Here is an 18,846-nt window from a genome sequence, read left to right on the forward strand (position 1 = left end):
TTTGTGGCAGAGTCTCCCCCTTTAGCTCAGGCTGGAGTGCAGTGGTGCAATCTCAGTTCACCACAACCTCTGCCTCCAGGATTCAAGCGATTCTCCTGCCTCAGCCTCCTTAGTAGCTGGGATTACAGGTGCCAGCTACCACTAATTTTTGTATTTCTAGTAGAGACGATGTTTCACCATTTGGCTAGGCTGGTGTCAAACTCCCGACCTCAAGAGATCCATCCATCTCAGCCTTCCGAAGTGCTGGGGTTACAGGCGTGAGACACCACACCTGGCAGAAGGTCTTATGAAGACTAAAACTCAGGCATTCTAACTCACAGGCTGATATCTAACATATTTTGTAAGTGACCCTAACATATCATGAATATTGAACTGTTCAGTAACAATCAACTGAAATGCTACAATAGTCATCGTTAGTTTTTGAATGAAACATATGCACCACAGTTCAAGTTTTCAGGTACCATCACATATTAAGTTTCACACTATTTGAAACATGTATTTTAAAACTTTAAAGTAGAAATAACACTTTTTTAATTGAAAAAAGTTACTGAAAAACATAGATGAAAAAACCTGATATTTGTTGACACCTCAAAAACAGTCTACATATGTTACAGTAGTACATTTAGCTATTTTATGCATTTGGTTTCTTGCATAGTTTCCAAAACATTCTAGAAGACAGCAATACTTTAAATGGAGTCAGCTGGAGTTTTAAAAAGTATTTTAAGAAAACCATCAATTATGTGTGTCTTCTTTTGTCCTCCTGTATACCCAAGAGATCTGATTGGTTAATATTCATCTCTGCTTAGGCATTATCAAGAAAAAATTCAAAACTACTGTAATATCAACTCAATTAATCCATCAAAACTGTAGAGGAATGTTCTTTTCACACCCTCCAACATTTTGTTTCTCCTTAGTCACAGGAGGTAACTGTTCCCTTGGAGCAAGCCATCTGTGAGACTTGCTAAGTTTTGGTTAAAATGGTCATTTGTGGCTCTGTCTGAATAATGAGGCTCTTCCTTTTCAAAAGAGGCTGCCTTTCTCCTGGGAGGATTGTCTGTGGTGTTCTGGGAGGGGCAGAGGCAGACATTTTTCTCTTTATTCTCCAATAACACCCAGTATCTACTCCCTGCTAACTGATCCTAGAGTGGGAGGTGAACAGCTGTCCAGGGACACGGGTAATCTTGTTGGAATTAATGGTCAGCCTGAATTTAGCCACTACTATGTAGTAGTTCTGCAGCATAGTATTATGTTCCCTGAAGGGAAGGCCTAGGAAGGAAGCCTTAAGCTACTTGATGCTGCTCCTTAACCAGTCTTTAATGGTACTTCATAGCTTTTAAAGTGCTTTCCTATGACATCATTTAGTTGCAAAGACTGGGGAAGTGACATGGGAGGCAAAGCTCTAAGATGATCCCCATGATTTCTACTGCTGGAGTGATTCCCTAAATAATCTCCTTTCAGTGAGTGTGGGCAGGACCTATGGATATAACCAGACCGTCACTTCTATGTTTACAGTTAACCTATCTAAGACTCCATCTGAGCAGACTTGAGAGAGAGATTCTTCTCTTGGCCATGAAGAAGCAAATATCTGTGCTGTGAAAGAGACTTGAGTATGCCATGTGGTAGGGGCGTTGCTGGAGCTGAGAGCAATCCTCAGTGGACAGACAGCAAAACAGCCACCCTAGTCAGCTGCAAGCAAGCAAACTCTGCCGAAACTCTGAATGAACTTGAAAGTGGATTATTTCCTCTGTGCCTCCAGATGAGAACACTGTCGGGATAACACCTCGATTTCAATTTTGTGAGACCCTGAGCAGAGAACCCTGCCCTTCTAATCAATAGGACATGCATTATAATTAATGAGTGTTGTTTTAAGCTGCTAAATTTGTGGTAATTTGTTATACAGCAATACAAAATTAATAAAAAGCAAAAACAGAGAATATTATGGCCATTTCATCGATAAGGTTCAGGAAGATCAACTGACTTGCCTAATTTTATTCTGACAATTAGTGACAGACCTGAGATTGGTACCTTGAATTCTCATTTGTACTCCATCATTCTTTCAACAGGACTACAATGCTCCACACTAATGAGAATTATTGGTAAATTTTTTCTTACCCCTGCCCACCAACAAGATGGATAATGCATAATATGTTCCTAAAAAGAGCTCTATTCAGAGTAAAACAATCATTTTATTGATTCTTATGTCAGCTCTGTAGCATAATGAATACATTAATCAAAATCATATTAAATGTTTAATTGATAGTATTTAAATAGAATCTTAAATCAAGTGCTAATCCTCATCACTAAATAAACAGTGTTCTGCATAGTCAAGATCGGGAAATGTGATGGGTAATTCAATCCACTTTTTGTATTGTTCTTTTGTTGAATTATTTTTGAAATCCACTACAAAATTTCTTATTAAGAGACAAGGCAAATCTAAGCCTTTGTGGACCATCATTGTTCCCCAAGCCTGGAAAATAAAAGAGAAAGCAAGAGGAAAATTAAATGCACATGCAATTAAACATTCCTTTTGGCTAAAGCAAAATCAGGTCCACAGCAATTGACTCACCTGGCCACATTTGCAGATAATTTCACCATTTGTTTGATAGTCGGCAAAATTCTTTTGCAGTGCTTTGTTTTCTCTCACAATGTAGAGTTCCCTATAAGTATCAAAGGGGAAGAAAAATCATCACAGAGAACTGACAAAATATCAATGGGTTTTTTGTTCATGGGTTGTTGGACCTGAAGCTCATCCACATGCATGTGTTATTCTACATGGCATTCCTTCCTTCCCTCCTGCTTCCCAGGCTTGTTATGGCAACTCAGGCAACCTTTCTCTTCTACACATCTCTCTCAAAGGGCACGTTACCTTTTGTAACTTCTTTCAAGTTTGTTGGTTATATTAACTTGACTTTAGTTGTTCAGAAATTCGAGAACAAATGATGAGCATACAAAAATATGTGCCTTGGATCAAAATGGCTTTGGTTCTTACACTTCTCCTTTCCTGCCCCAGTGCAGTTTACTTAAAAAAATAGACATTTGAAATAGGGATATAATTGAGGGGATAAAGGAGGGAAAGTTGTAAATTCTCATTTGCACTATTTTGAAAGAACATTTACAATGCAACCTGCTTCACCCCTGGTAGAAAAAATTTTGAAATGGTTCTTTCTGGACTCACTTGAATGCTGGAGTCACATTGACATGATGCATCTTCTCAATTACATGGATGTCTTCCCCAGAACAAGCTAGTACACTGCAGTTTCTGCAAAGGAGAGTTATTAGTGATGGGTCTTCCTTGTAATGCTTGGCAACACGTCTCTTGATTTTCATTTTCTTTTCCATTATACTTTGCATCTGTAATTCCAAAATCTGCACAGAGAAAGGAAGAGTTAGTGGTTTTAGGTTTGTTTTCTTTTTTCACAGTTTCATAGAAGTAAGTCTCCTGAAACTTAGAGGTCTTAGTTGTGAAAATACACACTTAGCTCATGGTCTAGGAGATAAAAATAATGAGGTAGTGATCCCCCTAAGAATTTAGTATATAATCATCTCATGTAACCGTGAAAATGTGGAACCTTCAGGTGTTCAAAAAGTAGCCCATTTCATTTCAGAAAAGTTCTATTGTGAGAAAATCCTTAGCAATACTCAACAAAAATTCTCTGTCTAGCTCACCCATTTGTTTTATTTGATTTATTTGTTTATTTATTTATTTAGGATGGAGTCTTGCTCTGTTGCTCAGACTGGAGTGTGGTCACACTATCTCAGCTCACGGAAATCTCCATCTCCTGGGTGCAAGCAATTCTTCTGCCTCAGCCTCCTGAGTATCTAGGATTACAGGTGCCCGCCACCACACCCAGCTAATTTTCGTGTTTTTAGTAGAGATGAAGTTGTGCCATGTTGCCTAAGTTGGTCTCAAACTTTTGATCTCAGTGATTCAACTGTCTCCGCCTTTCAAAGTGCTGGGATTACAGGCACGAGCCACTGTGCCCATCCTACCCCTTTGTTTTAATTCTGTTCCATAAAATAGGTCTAAACTTTCTTCCGCGTGAAATCTCTTTACTAAACACTGTTATTACATTATGAACATCTTCTCTAACCCATGCTAAGCACCCAAATCCCTTTAATCTTTTTTCATGCTTTATAATTTTCAGACCCTTCACCATCTTAATCAGTCTACTCTTTACACATTGGTGGTAGAAACTGCTAGTTTCGCACTCAGTATCCATTTTTCCTAAGAACAGACCATAATTTTATTCTGGGTGGAAATATGCTAGCTAAATGACTACATTTCCAAACCAGCAGTCAATGACATGTAAAAAGCTGTTGAGTGGAATTTTCAGAAAATCTTAAAAATTTGATAGCTGGCATGTGTACTTTTTGCCCTTTCCATTTTCTTCTTACTCCCTGCCTAGAATAAAGATGTGGCAGCTAAAATTCTAAAAGCCATCTTTGACCTTGAGAATGAAAGCCCAATTCTATAATGGCATAAAAGAGAGAGAAAAGGCCTGCATTCCTGCACTTTGGGAGGCTGAGACCAGCAGATCATGAGGTCAAGAGATAGAGACCATCCTGGCCAATATGGTAAAACCCCTTCTTTACTAAAAATACAAAAAGTAGCTGGGTGTAGTGGCATGTGCCTGTAATCCCAGCTACTCGGGAGGCTGAGGCAGGAGAATCGCTTGAACCTAGCAGGCGGAGGTTTCAGTGAGCCGAGATAGCGCCGCTGCACTCCAGCCTGGCGACAGAGCGAGACTTAAACTCAAACAGACAAACTAACAAAAGCCTGGATTCCTCATAACATCATGGAGCGAACACTGCCTAGATTCCTTATGTGAGAGAATATGCCCAGAGACACCTTTATTCTAGGCCCTGTGAGTAGCAGCAGCACTTATTTCATAACAGAAAAAATCTAGTTTATTTAACATATGAAACTTGACATAGGGACTGATCAGTGTTTATAACGACCCAACTTCACAGTAAAAAATCTGGTTCTTGAATAATTTACCTCCAAACTGACTTCTCATAGATGATATATTTATATTAAATAATTGAGGAAGTAACTATTTTCTTTAAGACTGAGGGGGAAACTTTCAGAAAAGTAAGTCATCGGTGCTGATGAACAAAGCCCATCTCTTTGGCTCCTAACTCTACATTTTAGATCTCCCTTCAAGGGAGCCATATATAGCATAGAAAAGAGATTAAACCCTTGCAAGCAAGCTTGGAGTCTATATAATAGATTAATCAGACAAGTACCAAGATTAATTTCTTATGTAATTAATAGCAAAATAATATATTGGAATATTTTTCCCTGGAAGTTTAAATTGGTTACTTTTATAAGACATTTACCATTCAGTGAGCTGGTAAGGTAATATATCAGATAATCGCATACATGTGGGAATTAAGAAACGTGTATAAATGAGATAGAAAAAAAATAAAGTGTATAGATTTGTAACCAGAACATAAGAAGCTAAAAAAAAAAAACAGCTCTAAAATAGTAAAGGAGAAGCTAAAAAAAAAAAAACAGCTCTAAAATAGTAAAGGAATTTGAAGCAATTAGAGGGGCAAACAAACAAAAAAAGGGCTCATAATAAATATACAGGAGGCACAGCTAAAATCAGCCTAAGTCCAAATAAAGTGCAGTAATGTAGCAAAAGTTGAATCAATGCTAGAGAAAAACATTTATGATTGTCAACTTGCTCCTAGCAGTCTGATTTCATTTTAAGAAGCTCTGTTATGTATAAACCTGTTTATGACATGGAAAAAGATTTTATCTGTTAATTATCTCCATTCATTGATGGTTGGCTGAAGATTGTGTTGAGAAGGATGCTCAAATCCGAAGAAAGGAGACATCTTCCCAGTAGCATGTTTTCTGCAAGCTTTGAACAGACTACAGGTGGCATGTAGCCCTCCTTCACCATTGCCACTCCTGCTCTAAGTTCATCTACCTGAAGTAGTTTTAGGAGGGCAGGGTTCTTGGCCAAAGGAGACCTAAAAAGATAGTCCATTCTGCGGCCCCCAAAGGGACACTGTCTTATTCTAAGGAATGTCTGGAAGAGTTTGGCCCTTAAACTCCAGAGATTGTCCTAGTGTTGATCCCAAAAAAGCTAGTCTTAAAACATCAGTCTTTGTAAACATCTATTTGATTCATTCTTTTAGGACATTAACTGGGAGGCAGTAACTTTCCAGTGGCATAATTTGGTGACAAAAGTTCGAACTGATACTCTAAAATGTTTGCTTTGCCTTGTATTTAATGGGGTTTTAAAATAAAGGTTTGTGTAGAAACCTGGCCAGGAAACCTTGGAGTTGGTAATAGCAATGCACACCAATTTGAAAGCATCCCTTTAGTGAAACTCTATTTAAGGTAGAGCCAATTCCAATGTTAAGAAACTAACATTCACACCCATATGCAAGGGTGTGAATTTTCTTCTAAATGGATTGTTTGCTATTATAGTAGTTACAGTCTTTAATTCAGTGGTATGGGGGATTTCCTGAAATACTATAGAAATACATTCTTTCTTCACTGCATTCTTTCACACAACTCACATAACTGTGTATTAGTAAACTGAGATATAGCTAGGTGACATATTCTGTATTTTCTTATTATTCAGATCCAGCTTCAGTGTCACTCCCTCTAAGAGACCTTCCTCAACCACCAAATTGAAAACATCCATCTAGTCAATTGTTTCGTATCATCCTATTCCAACTCTCTTGTACTTTTCTATGTTATATTTCTTGTTCTTTAAATTTTTGTTTACTGTTTCTCTCCTCCAGACCTCACCAGGAACACACTAGAATATAAACTTCATGCAGCAGGAGTCTTCTGTGTCTTGTTTGCCTCTGTTGGCTGTTCCTATAATGTTGCCTGGCACACAGTAGGCATTTTATTTACATTTCAGAAATTAAAAAACTGTCCTCGTACAACCAAATTAGATAAAACCAAAATTACCATGTTGGATTGAATCAGTGAGTTGTACTAGTCTTTCTGGAACAAGTCAGCCTAAATCTATATTATCAAAATTTATGGTTGGTTTTACTGGAATAAGCAATGGCTGCCAGATAATTTCCAGCCCACCATGGATCTTGATTTTCTGCATGTGAATCCGTATTAAGCACAGTTCATTAAAAAGGAACTCGTAATTCAGCATGATTTTTGTCTGGGGAATGAGTCACAGAGGTATCAATGGCAACCACATGCTGCCATCTTTAAATGAAAATCAAATTCAGAAGCGGTCAATAATACCTTATGAGCATACTCCTCTGGTTTCATATTTTGAACGTGACATATAGCTTTATACATCATCTTCTCTCGGAAATCATTAACTGTCTCACGTTCAATAACTCCTGAACTGCTGGGAGCAACCAGGACATAGGTGCTCTCATCAGCTCTGGCTCGACCACGGGCCTGAAAACACAAAGAAACGAAGTGAATAAAAGGGTACGCTCTGATACAAATCCTCCTAGGTTTTGCTTGGAATGGTATTCATTGCTCAGAATGAAATGATACTGGGTTGTTCAGCATGCCAGTCTTCAAATGGATAAAGTTAATAAGCTAGTTATTAACCCATTCCTTGTAAGTCAGCTCTTTGAAACTTAAAATATGCTTTAATACAGAGTGTTCTAGAGTGATGATGGTTAGGCCTCAATGACATCTTATCATCCTGTCCAGCCTTTTTGCTCCCAGAGTTTCTCTCTCAAACTATAAGAACCATGATCAATGGCTTGAACTGAGGAATCTCTTTCATGGTAGAAAGCTGGGAGGAATGAATGGAGAGAAGGGGTGTCTCTGACCTTTATAGCAAGCCTGGTGAGAAGGCAAGTCAGTTTCTAGCATCCCACATTGAATTTTTAACACATTTTCCCAAGGAAACACATTTAACATGGTGACAACTTTCTACAAGCCTCTTTAAGAAGGTAATATTCAGGTATATTTTGACTAATAGAAACTTCTATGGCCTGGCCCAGAAGCCTAACTACCAACTATAAAATTATTCTCAAGGAAAAATGCATTCTAAGTTTTTGGTTTGTTGGTTTTTGTTTTTGTTTTTTTGAGACGGAGTCTTGCCCTGTCACCAGGCTGGAGTGCGGTGGCACGATCTTGGCTCACTGCAACCTCCACCTCCCGGGTTCAAGCGATTCTCCTGCCTCAGCCTTAGTAGCTGGGACTGCAGGTGTGCACCACCACACCCAGCTAATTTTTGTATTTTTAGTAGAGACGGGGTTTCACCACGTTGGCCAGGATGATCTTGATCTCTTGACCTAGTGATCCACTCGCTTTGGCCTAAGTATATCACTGACTTACAAATAAACTCCTGAAATAAAATTACTTTCTAATTTGATGGCAGCCTGGTTGTCTTAGTCTTCTATGACTTGCCTTTTATTCAAGGATCCAGTTTAAATTATTTAAAAAATCCTTTAGTTAATTTTATAGGAAGAACAGTATGTCTATTAATCATCATAATACCGATGCATGCTTAACAGAAGGTTACAATAATGCCATTAACAAAGGTAGGTGAACAGTAAAGTGAAATGTGAATGAAAACTAGAACGTCTCACTCTTTTATTCACTTTTGCAGTTATAAGTCTGCCCCCACCAACATTTTTACATAAAATCTTCTAAACATACAGAAAAATGGAAAGGATAAGGGAGGAAAATGCAGAAACAGCAGGGCTCCCTCAGGTTTGGGCATGTTACTTAATCAGACTTTGTGGTACAGTATACTTTAGATTCCTGGTCCAGCTCGGGGCTCACAGACATCCTAGAAATGAGGAGGCTGCTTTTGACGCTTACAAATGGGGCTACTGTCACGGTCCTGGAAAGCCTTAAGTTACAGAAACGGCCAAAAAGGAGTTGGTGTTTAAACATACAACAGGTATCTGGTTATCATATGAATTGACAGCAATATGAAAGGTAACAGTGCACAGCATTTAAAAAATGCTCTTTTAACAGGAAAAGTGGTTTGTTTTTAAAACTAAAGAGATGTTTTGTGCTGTTTAACTAATAGAAAGCAATTAAAATAGGAACACACAATTAAAAATTAACGTAGTAAGTAGAGGTATTTGAATGTACCTGGACCATGGCTATTTCATTGGTGACAAGACCATAACGGATAACAATGTTACATTCTTTAATATCCAGACCTTCTTCTGCCACTGTGGTAGCTATAAGCAGATTTATTTTTCCAGTGCGAAATTTACTAATGACTTCTTTTTGTTCATTCTGTAGAAACATTTTAATAAATTAAATTTTGTGATGCTAAACACATTAAAATCTTCTAATTAGGAAAAGAAATAATAAATTGCAACTGGTCAGTGTAAATCAAAGGATTAGATCATGGATTTGTTGCCATCTGTTTTTGGCATTGAACAAAGACGTAATGGTGAGACAACATTTGATTTCCAATCTGGGATTACCACACAATTACAAAAATATTTCCATCATCCAGTCTGGAGGTGGAAAGACTGTTTTTTTATGCCAGGGAAATAAATTGATGGGTGACTCCAGAGGAAGAAAGGAGGAGCTGTCAGTTGAGAAGAGGATATGACAATGAGAAGCTAAAATGGACATTTTTCCCCCACTATATTAACTTCAGAATCTCTAATATTCAGAGAATAAGATGCAGAGATGCTTTTACATATTGTTTTCGGTCACAGAGAAAATGCACACTATATATGCATTTGGTCACTTTAAGAGTCATTTGAGTGAGAAGCTATGGAATATTCCTAAAAGGGCACAAGAGAAAATGAAAACATTGGGTTCATCTAGGGAGGCGAGCTGGAAGGCTACAGGTCTAAAGGTATGCCTTGTGCCTTATTAATTTTGAATGAGGTAAATATATTATCTATATAAAGGGATAATACAAATAAAAATAAGAGGCTATACAACTGTAATTAAAACTATTTTCAAATGAAAACAATTTAAATTTTGAAAGTCAATATAAATAAATTAAAATATCGCCTCTCATCCTTACGTGGGAGAAATGAATGAGAAGAAACCTAGCTTGAGATGGACAATGTGGTTTTATTTTCATAACCACTCTCACCAAAGCTGTTGGTCCAGTTGGCATTTGGTGCATATCCACACTGTCTTTTGCCCCCATACATTAAACAAAAATAAAGCTGCCAGACCAAAAGTATGTTCTTCTTTCCCCCTCCCTTTCTTCTCAGAGGCAGTGTGAGTCCTTATTTGACTCCTAACTGTGGGAGAACCCTGTAGAAAGGCCTCTCTTGAGTCCTCTCTGAAAATATGTCCCTCCTGTCCTCACTTCTCCCAATAAAAACATGTCCTTGGATTTTAGCAGAAGATGTCTATGTCTTAATTCCACGGAGTAACTTTAATGATAAAATTCCAGACAGTATCAGAGCTTCAAGTCACATCATGTAGCTGCATAACACCATTGCTAAAAAATTCGTCCACCCCAGTTTATAAGCGGAGGATGCAAGGGGTGGGGAAGGAAGGAAATATGTTCTGTATTTTGGCATACAGCCCCTAGGTTTGAAAATGAATAAGGAGCAGAAAGTAGCTTGAACATAGGCTTTTCATTTGTACTTTACCTTTTTTCAAAGAGAAGCTGAGCCCTTTTACAGTAAAAGTCATAATGCTAATGCTAATATAATATAAATTTAAAAACAGAACTCCTAAGAATCAACACAGAGGCTGTGAAACTGAACTTGAGTTTTGCCTGGTAGCTTTCTGGAAGCTAAGACAAAAGGAAAAATATGTTAAGCAAACTACATGTCATCAAAAAGAAGGAAGAAAACTTGTTATCCAAGGAAAACAGTGCTTTGTCAGGCATTAATTTTATTGGCAATGCTCACATGAGTGCCTGAAGAGCATATATAAGGAGTTATGTAAACCATTTCAAGACTTTTTTTTCCAGAAAACACTGAAACAGAATTTGCTCCATTGGCTTGAATAGTGATGACTGTAATAGAAAGGAAGTATCCATTTGTCCAGCAAGACTCAGGGTCAATATGACTTTAGCACTCAGAAGAATATTTTACTCTAACAAGACATGATTGCTTCATGCATGCTTGCAACGTCTACAAAAGTCTTTTTTCTTATCTAAATGTTTTCTACTGTGTTCACAGTAAGCAGTATGTAAATAAATAAAACAAAACACCTTAAAAAGGAACAGAAAACCTACTCATCAGAATCCCAAATCTCTAATGTATAAAATTCTTTAATTTTTCCAAGTTTTCCTATAGGTCTCATTCTATGTAAACATATTTTGCATAGTCCTAGTTACAATGCACATGTTTTTGTGGGAGTTTGAATTTTTATACTTGATACTATATTGCAACCACTTCTGAACTTTGTTATTAAATTTACATGTCACTCATTTTTGCAAGGGAAAGTTAACTTAGAAGGTTCTTCGAACTATGCAGGAAAAAAGTGACTCCTAAAGCAACACTTAACCTCTCAAAAACCACAGATTTGATTGCAATTAGACTTAGATTTTATTTCAAAAACAAGTGTTTTATCCTGTAAACGCATTTGTGAGAGGATTGATAGAAAAAGACTAAAAACAATTTGAGAAGAGTAGTAACAGCATTAAAAAAGAAGTCCAGGCTGAGTGCAGTGGTTCATGCCTGTAATCTCAACACTTAGGAAGGCAGAGACAGAAGGATGGCTTGAGCCCAGAAGTTTAAGACAAGCCTGGGAAACATAGTGGGACAACTTTTCCACCGAAAAGAAGAAAAGAAAAGAAAAGAAAAGAAAAGAAAGGAAAAGAAAATTGGCTGGGTGTGGTGGTGCACACCTATAGTCCCAGCTGCTTGGGAGGCTGGGGCTGGAGGATTGCTTGAGCCTAGGAGCTGAGTCTTGATCATGCCACAGCACTTCAGCCTGAGTGACAGAGCAAGGCCTTGTCTGCAAGAAAAGAAAAGAAGAGAAAAGAAAGGAAACGTGATCCAAAAGGATATTTATACCTGCGTCATGGGTTTGAACCCACTGCTATGTCCAGCTCCAATCAGATGGTGGGCTTTGACTCCTACTTCAGCAAATTTTTCATTTTCAGTAATCCATTGGGAAAGAGCATATGCACTCTGTCGTGTTTTTGTAAAGATTATTCCTCGTGCTGATTCTTCAGTCCTAGTATATTGCTCCATTATGGTATTTCTTAATTTGGTCAGCTTTTCATTTTCATGTTCTGGGTTTTCAGCCAGCTTTTTCAACATTTTATTGTTCTCTTTAAGAAATAATTAAAGTTGATATGTTACCTAGCTTGATGTAGCCATTCCACATGTGTATGTATATCAAACACCATTTTGTACACCAAAAAAGATATAGTTTTGTTGATCAAAATTTAACGAATTAATTTAAAAATGATTTAAAGTTTAAATTAGTGAAACATACAACTAATTACAATAGAAAATTTCATGAATTGTGGCTTATCTACAAACTTGTGCTGTATCTAACAATTAGGATGGTTTAATAAATAAATTCATTACAATTGTCTTGACAATGAAGCTGAATGACCAAATGACTGACTGTGATCATACAACTGGCAGCTAATCTGGTCATATCATTAGAAATAGCTACAATCTGAGTGGGATTTCAGACATTTCTCTTTTTGAAGAGCTTATGAGAAGCAGTAGGTTCACGTTGAAAAGGTAAATGAATGAGACCAGTACATGTTACTTGGAATCTTACCAAAAAATAAAGTCATGAGAAATCTATCTGTTTCATCCAGTTTCCAAGATTTCTTTAAATCATCCTTATGTTCATGGCGATCACAATACTTATCATCACCACCCTCATCACTATCGTCTTCTAGGACTGCAAACTTCTTTTGTTTCTCTTCATTATAGAAAGTTTCAAGATGATTATACGCATCTATCATTCGAATTGTGTCATTAATTTGTAGGGCCTCGTTGTACTTCCTCAAATGCTCTGCACAAACACGATCCTTGCGATTTCCTTCTTTTGCAGCTGTGAAAAAATATATTATGTAATTTGAATAATAAGCATATAAACTCCCTAAAATAGTGCCATGGACTTGAATATATTTATGTTACTAACTCCAAAATTGGCTTCACCTTCGGTTTAAAATGGGTAAGTTTAGGCTCAAAGTATGTTATGAGCTCTGAAACGGCAAGTTTTCCAGCTCCTTGACTTGCTGCTTGAGCTCTGCCTCAGCAAAAACATGTAGCTGATGCATAGAGAAATGGCATGAAAATATATTAGTTGAGTTTGCCTTTGGAGACAGAGCTATTAGTATTTATTTCAATACCTTAAATATACAATAAATACAAGACTCTGGAGACAAAGAGAAAATTGAATGGTTTTGGAATCTCTTTCCTTAGAAAAGGAATTAGAACATGTTTATTATGCTTGCCCTACACAGAACACAGAAATTCTATTTGGAATTACATTTGCTTCCAATTTTTTGGGGAATCTATGATATATTCATTTGAAATCTTGGACTAAACATTGGATAAACTGTTAGGTTCAAATCTAAATTACCTTTTTTTTCCATTTGAACGGCCCATTGTTCATAGGGTTGAGTTCCAAAATCTGGCATTGGACTCATTTGACAATAAGTTTGAATCCTTGTCATTATTTCTAGAAGTTTCTTTTTAAATGGATCCTTAAAAATAAAGTATACGCTTATTCTCATGTATTCTTATTGTTAAAGGAATAAAATTATCTTTGTTAAAATAAGTTCCAGGCTATAATAAATCTGATTCAGAATCTTTGTTTAGACAATGTAACAGGTTAGTGTCCCATCACTTGTCTGTACATTTACCTTTGTCAACTTCTCTTTTAAGTCTGTCATCAAGCCACACCCACACCAACACCATGTTACCTCTGCTGGAATCTCCAACTTAAAAGGTTAGTGAAAGTAAAGCTAATAAATAATATAAACCTTGTATGTCAAAGGTAGTTTAGTAAACACATATTGCTTTAATGCCACCATTATTTAGAAAGCTTACAATGTAACTTAAGAAATTTACCCATTGTCAAACTGCTTTCAGTATTATTTCTGCTAAATCAAAAAGTTGAAGTACAGGCTGAAAAAAAGTCAGAAATAAAGGAGTGCATGCCATATGATTCCATTTACATAAAGTTCAGAATCAGCGAAAACTCATTTTTTGTTTTGGAAGTCAAGACAGTAGCTATCCCTCGGGTATAATAACTGCAAAGGGAACCAGAAGATTTGGGGTACTGGCAATGTGCTGTCTCTTGATTTGGATTTTGTTTACATATGTGTATTCAGTTTATGAAAATTCAGCAATCAGTACACACATGAATTTGCATTTTTCTGTATGTAAGTTATACTTCAAAGAATATAAAAAAGTTAAGTAAGTTTAAAAAATGGCAAATACTTTTAAAAATATATCCTGAGAAATGTAGTTTTAAAAATCCTTATGTGTAGAAATGTGCATTTAAATCTATCAAGTAAAACCAAATAAGTAAAAAGGGAGAGTGAATAAAATGTATTCATCTCTGCTAATGCAACTGGAATAGATAGCAGTCTTCTTCAGAATTAAAAAAAGGATATATGGAGGCTGGTTACTAACATTGGTTTGGTGCCTACTATATTTCAAGCATTGCTTTATCTACTATGCATATTTCATATTATTTAATCCCAACATTCTTATTTCCAGTGGTATTATAAAGTACATATGACCAAAATTTGTAGTCCTTTCTAAATTTTACAAAAATAAAGTATTGACATAATTTACTGGCCATAATGTCCAAATTGACTCTCAGCTTACTTTTATAATTACTGAAAAATTCGTCAGAAAAGCATCATTAAAGTAAATATTTCACTTCTTTACCATCGCACTGTTTTCCTAAGAAAGTAAATATGCAAGTATGCAAATTAGGTAGGATTCCCATTATCATTGCCAAATGTAATTTGATAGCAACAAAATGGTTCCTTGGAATGTCAGAAAATCAATCTTGGAATTCACCAAGAAAATGAAAAAGACTAAAACGAACTGTCATAACACCTCCAGCTTAGTTATACATCCCCCTGCCCATCGTCCCCAACTAACCCTCATAACTCATGTGTAGCCAAACAATGAATGAGATATTCCTCATGTAAATTAGAAAACTGAAAGAGGACTGGAGGAGAGAATTCACTGTAGTGCTTTGCTGCCAAATACCAGTTAAAAAAAAAAAACCTGAAATTTGTTTGCTAAAATTTTTAAATAATATTGTTCAGATGGTCAATATAAAATAGGTTTTGCCATCTTTCAACTGAATGGGTAGTATTACCAATGAAATAGATATAAAACATTAAGTCCATACTTCTCTGGTGTCATCTGCAATTGCAAACTTCTTGCATGGCTCCTGTATTTGGTTTTTCAGTTGATCAAGGTTTTCTTCAACAGTTTTAATAGTAAATGCATCAAGACTGGCACATAGCTGAAAAAGAGACATTTTTCAATATTTATGCAATTATTTTTCCCTTTCACTTTATTCAGTGTAGAATTATTTTTCATGTAAAAAATATGTAGCATTAAATTGTAGCATAAATACATAGCATAAAATTTCATGCAAGTAATATACAGCACTGTTTGCTAAATATAGCATTTTAACATTGTTTCATTACGGATTTCATTAACCAACAATGGATAACATTTGTCCTAATAGAGGGAAAAAGAGCTTCTAAGTCAAGTTGGTGGATAATTCCAGAGAAAATGGTGTATTTATTTTCATTTCTTAAATTCCATTTTCCAGGTGGAAAGGTGATATGGAAAGAGTATAACAGTTTGCCATCATTGACAGATAATGATTTTGAGATAACTATGTTACATAGGCATATCAAAAGTCATCTTAACATCTATGGATTATACTACCACCTTCTTCTACACATAAAGCAGGCAATAAAAAGCTGGGCGATCTTTAGCCATGTGCCTGGATTATTAGCTTGACATTAGCCCTTAATCCTAGTAATAAACTATATTTTGGAGCCCATAATTGCATCTCAGAATGTTGTGTCCACTATACATAATTTTTATTGAATTCAGCTTAAAGTAAGGGACTTAAAATTCAAATGCCTGGATAGGGAAAATGTGGCACATATACACCATGGAATATTATGCAGCCATCAAAAATGATGAGTTCGCATCCCTTGTAGGGACATAGATGAACCTGGAAACCATCATTCTCAGCAAACTGACACAAGAACAGAAAATCAAACACCTCATGTTCTCACTCATAGGAGGGTGTTGAAAAATGAGAACTCATGGGCACAGGGAGGGGAGCACTACACACTGGGGTCTGCTGGGCGGAAACAGGGTAGGGACAGCCGGGGGTGGGCAGTTGGGGAGAGATAGCATGGGGAGAAATGCCACATATAGGTGATGGGGAGGAAGGCAGCAAATCACACTGCCACGTGTGTATTTATGCAACAATGTTGCATGTTCTTCACATGTACCCCAAAACCTAAAATACAATTGAAAAAAATTCAAATGCAATTGCCTTGGTGCCAAAATACTTCCTGGGCTACTCTGATTTATTTAACACTCGAGATCAACAGCAGCACTGTATGTGGTGTTACCATTTTGGGGCAGCTGATAAGCTCATATTTAAAGATCTTCATATCCCTATTTCCCTTTAATTTGAATTATCTAGATTTCTAGAATCACATATGAAAGAGAGAAAACATGCAGTTTTGAAACTCATGGAATAAGACTTTATTATGTGTGACAGCTAAAAACTTTCATAGTTTATGAATATTTCTATATCAAGTAGATCATTAAGTTTAACTATAAAGGTGGATGTTCAAAAGAAGGCATTCTATTTGTCTAAACTTCCCATTAAGTATATTCCTATCCATCATTTTTATGATATTGTTTGTGTTATTGCAATGCATTAAAGCATATTACTATTTTATAAAAGACTGAGTATGTTTATTGTACTAAAGCAAACAGATTTCACTTAACTTATGATCAGGGCACTTGAACTCAAACTTATTTAACAAGATCAAGAGGTAGTGGCATTTGTTTTAGCTTTGCTCTCATTGGTTACACATAAAATTATGACTTACTTTTAAAATGTGTTCTTCAGCTTTGGCTTGCTTTTTGGCCCCTCCAACACCAGGTGAAGCTGTTAGTCCCAGTATCTGAGGAAGGGGGATCACTGATTTGTTTTCTTTCTTGAGTTTAATGTTTTTCAACTTCTGCTTCAAATAACGCCTCATGATGTTATTGTAGACTTCTTCTTTGTTAGTGTGATGACATTCATCAATGATAATCAGAGAAAAGTCTTAAAAGAAAATTCAAAGAGTTAATTTCTCCTCACCAGCATACTACAGTAAGGAAATAGCTTTAGACCAGTGAATTGAGCTGTCTTGGGGATGCCTTTTCTTGGGCAGGACACGAGAGCAGCCCACTTCCAGTTTTCCGGAGGGAAATCCAACTATACTAGCACCTGTACACACAGAAGTTCATACATACTAATCATGAAACTCCCTGTTACACATTCTCCTTTTTTAATAGATGAGATTCAGAAAATTTACAGAACTAACAAGTGTTAGGTGTGGAATTCACACCCTGGTTTACTACAAATCAAATCTCAGGATTATACTTTTGTTTTTAATAAAATATTTAATTTTAGATTGGTGAATTTTATTTTTATTACATCAAGTAAAAATGACACTATTTTAAAAGAGAAAAATGTGCCTTGTTTTAACATTGCATTTAGTTGTTAAAAGTATTTTTACTTCTTTCCCTTTCTTTCTCCTACCTTCTCATCCTATCCCCACAAAAGATAAGGTTTATATTTTTATTCTATAGGAAAGGGAAGCAAATCTAACAACATTCACTAGCAAATAAAAGAACTTGTCAGAATAAATGGAAAGTCCAGTGAGTGCTTGCTTTAATAATGGTATTCTTCTGCAGAATAAAATTGTCTAACTAAAAACTTACTTTTTTGTTTCCTCCAGGAAGTAGAAGGATTTTAATAAAACCATAAGTAAGAAAAGAGCATTTAAACCAAAGTAAATTTTTATAAACATTTAAAAATTAACAAATACAAATTAATACCTTTGTTATCATTAATATTACTATTAATGTTTTTTAAAAAAATAAACACTTCAACTGACCTGACAATTGAACACCAGCATCTTCTCCATTTTGCAAGTTTAAGAGGGAGTTTTCAAGGATTTGAGCTGTACTGATAATAATATCACAGGACTTGACAACTTCTGGAAATGATATTTTCAGTTGGGTATCACCACTTAGTCCAATAACACGATACCATTTCTTCAAAAATGGTTTGAACTCTTTGTGGAAGAGCTGTTCAACTAGCAGTACCTTAAAAAAAAAAAGTGAAGGTTTTTTAAAAAAGAGAAAGTTAGTCAAAGCCAAAGGAGTATTAATCAAGGCCTATTCTTTGTTCAGCATTTAAAGGGGTGTTTACATTATCAGTGAGTCAGGCATAACAACTGCCCCATCAGTCCTTTCATTCTTCTCTCAATAAGCATTTATTATAGGCTTGTTAGGTGTAGGCATTTGTGTTTGGGACACAAAGATGTTTAAGATTGATTGACAACTTTGGGGAACTCTGTCTAGCTGAGCATACAGACCAAGACCAAACAACACAAGCCAAATGATTACAACACAATGTAATTATGCTCCCCTAGAAACACACACTAAGTGACAGTTAAGAGAAGAAGCAACTGAAAAAAAAAAGGAGGAATTGGAAGGAATTTGAATCTAGTAAGCCTTCAGTCAGTGGAAAGATAAACTGAAGCTAAGGTTGTTACACATTGTTTAATTTGTAGAGCAGAGCCAGGTTATAAGCCATCAAGCAGAGTATTTTACATGTAGTATAACAGTTTACAGGATCCCTACCAATTGTACTGTTGAAGTGATTTATTTCTGTTGCTTGTTTTT

General features: G+C 36.1%; 1 protein-coding gene across 1 annotated transcript in view; it reads right to left on the reverse strand.

Annotated features, from left to right (window-relative positions):
- Positions 1–2,166: 2,166 nt before the first annotated feature.
- The window catches only part of IFIH1 (interferon induced with helicase C domain 1), a 52,791-nt gene continuing 36,111 nt past the window's right edge, over positions 2,167–18,846 (reverse strand). Inside the window, exons 6-16 of the mRNA XM_017548002.2 lie at positions 18,054–18,264; positions 16,998–17,215; positions 15,254–15,370; positions 13,460–13,583; positions 12,647–12,925; positions 11,923–12,182; positions 9,062–9,211; positions 7,235–7,396; positions 3,176–3,366; positions 2,567–2,657; positions 2,167–2,467 (exon numbers count right to left, since the gene is read on the reverse strand). Of these exons, the coding sequence (XP_017403491.1) occupies positions 2,288–2,467; positions 2,567–2,657; positions 3,176–3,366; positions 7,235–7,396; positions 9,062–9,211; positions 11,923–12,182; positions 12,647–12,925; positions 13,460–13,583; positions 15,254–15,370; positions 16,998–17,215; positions 18,054–18,264 (1,983 nt within the window). The 3' untranslated portion in view covers positions 2,167–2,287. The remainder of the gene's footprint in view (positions 2,468–2,566; positions 2,658–3,175; positions 3,367–7,234; positions 7,397–9,061; positions 9,212–11,922; positions 12,183–12,646; positions 12,926–13,459; positions 13,584–15,253; positions 15,371–16,997; positions 17,216–18,053; positions 18,265–18,846) is intronic.

The sequence above is a fragment of the Cebus imitator genome, unplaced genomic scaffold (genome assembly GCF_001604975.1).
Source record: "Cebus imitator isolate Cc_AM_T3 unplaced genomic scaffold, Cebus_imitator-1.0 Scaffold10, whole genome shotgun sequence".
Lineage (NCBI taxonomy): Eukaryota > Metazoa > Chordata > Mammalia > Primates > Cebidae > Cebus > Cebus imitator.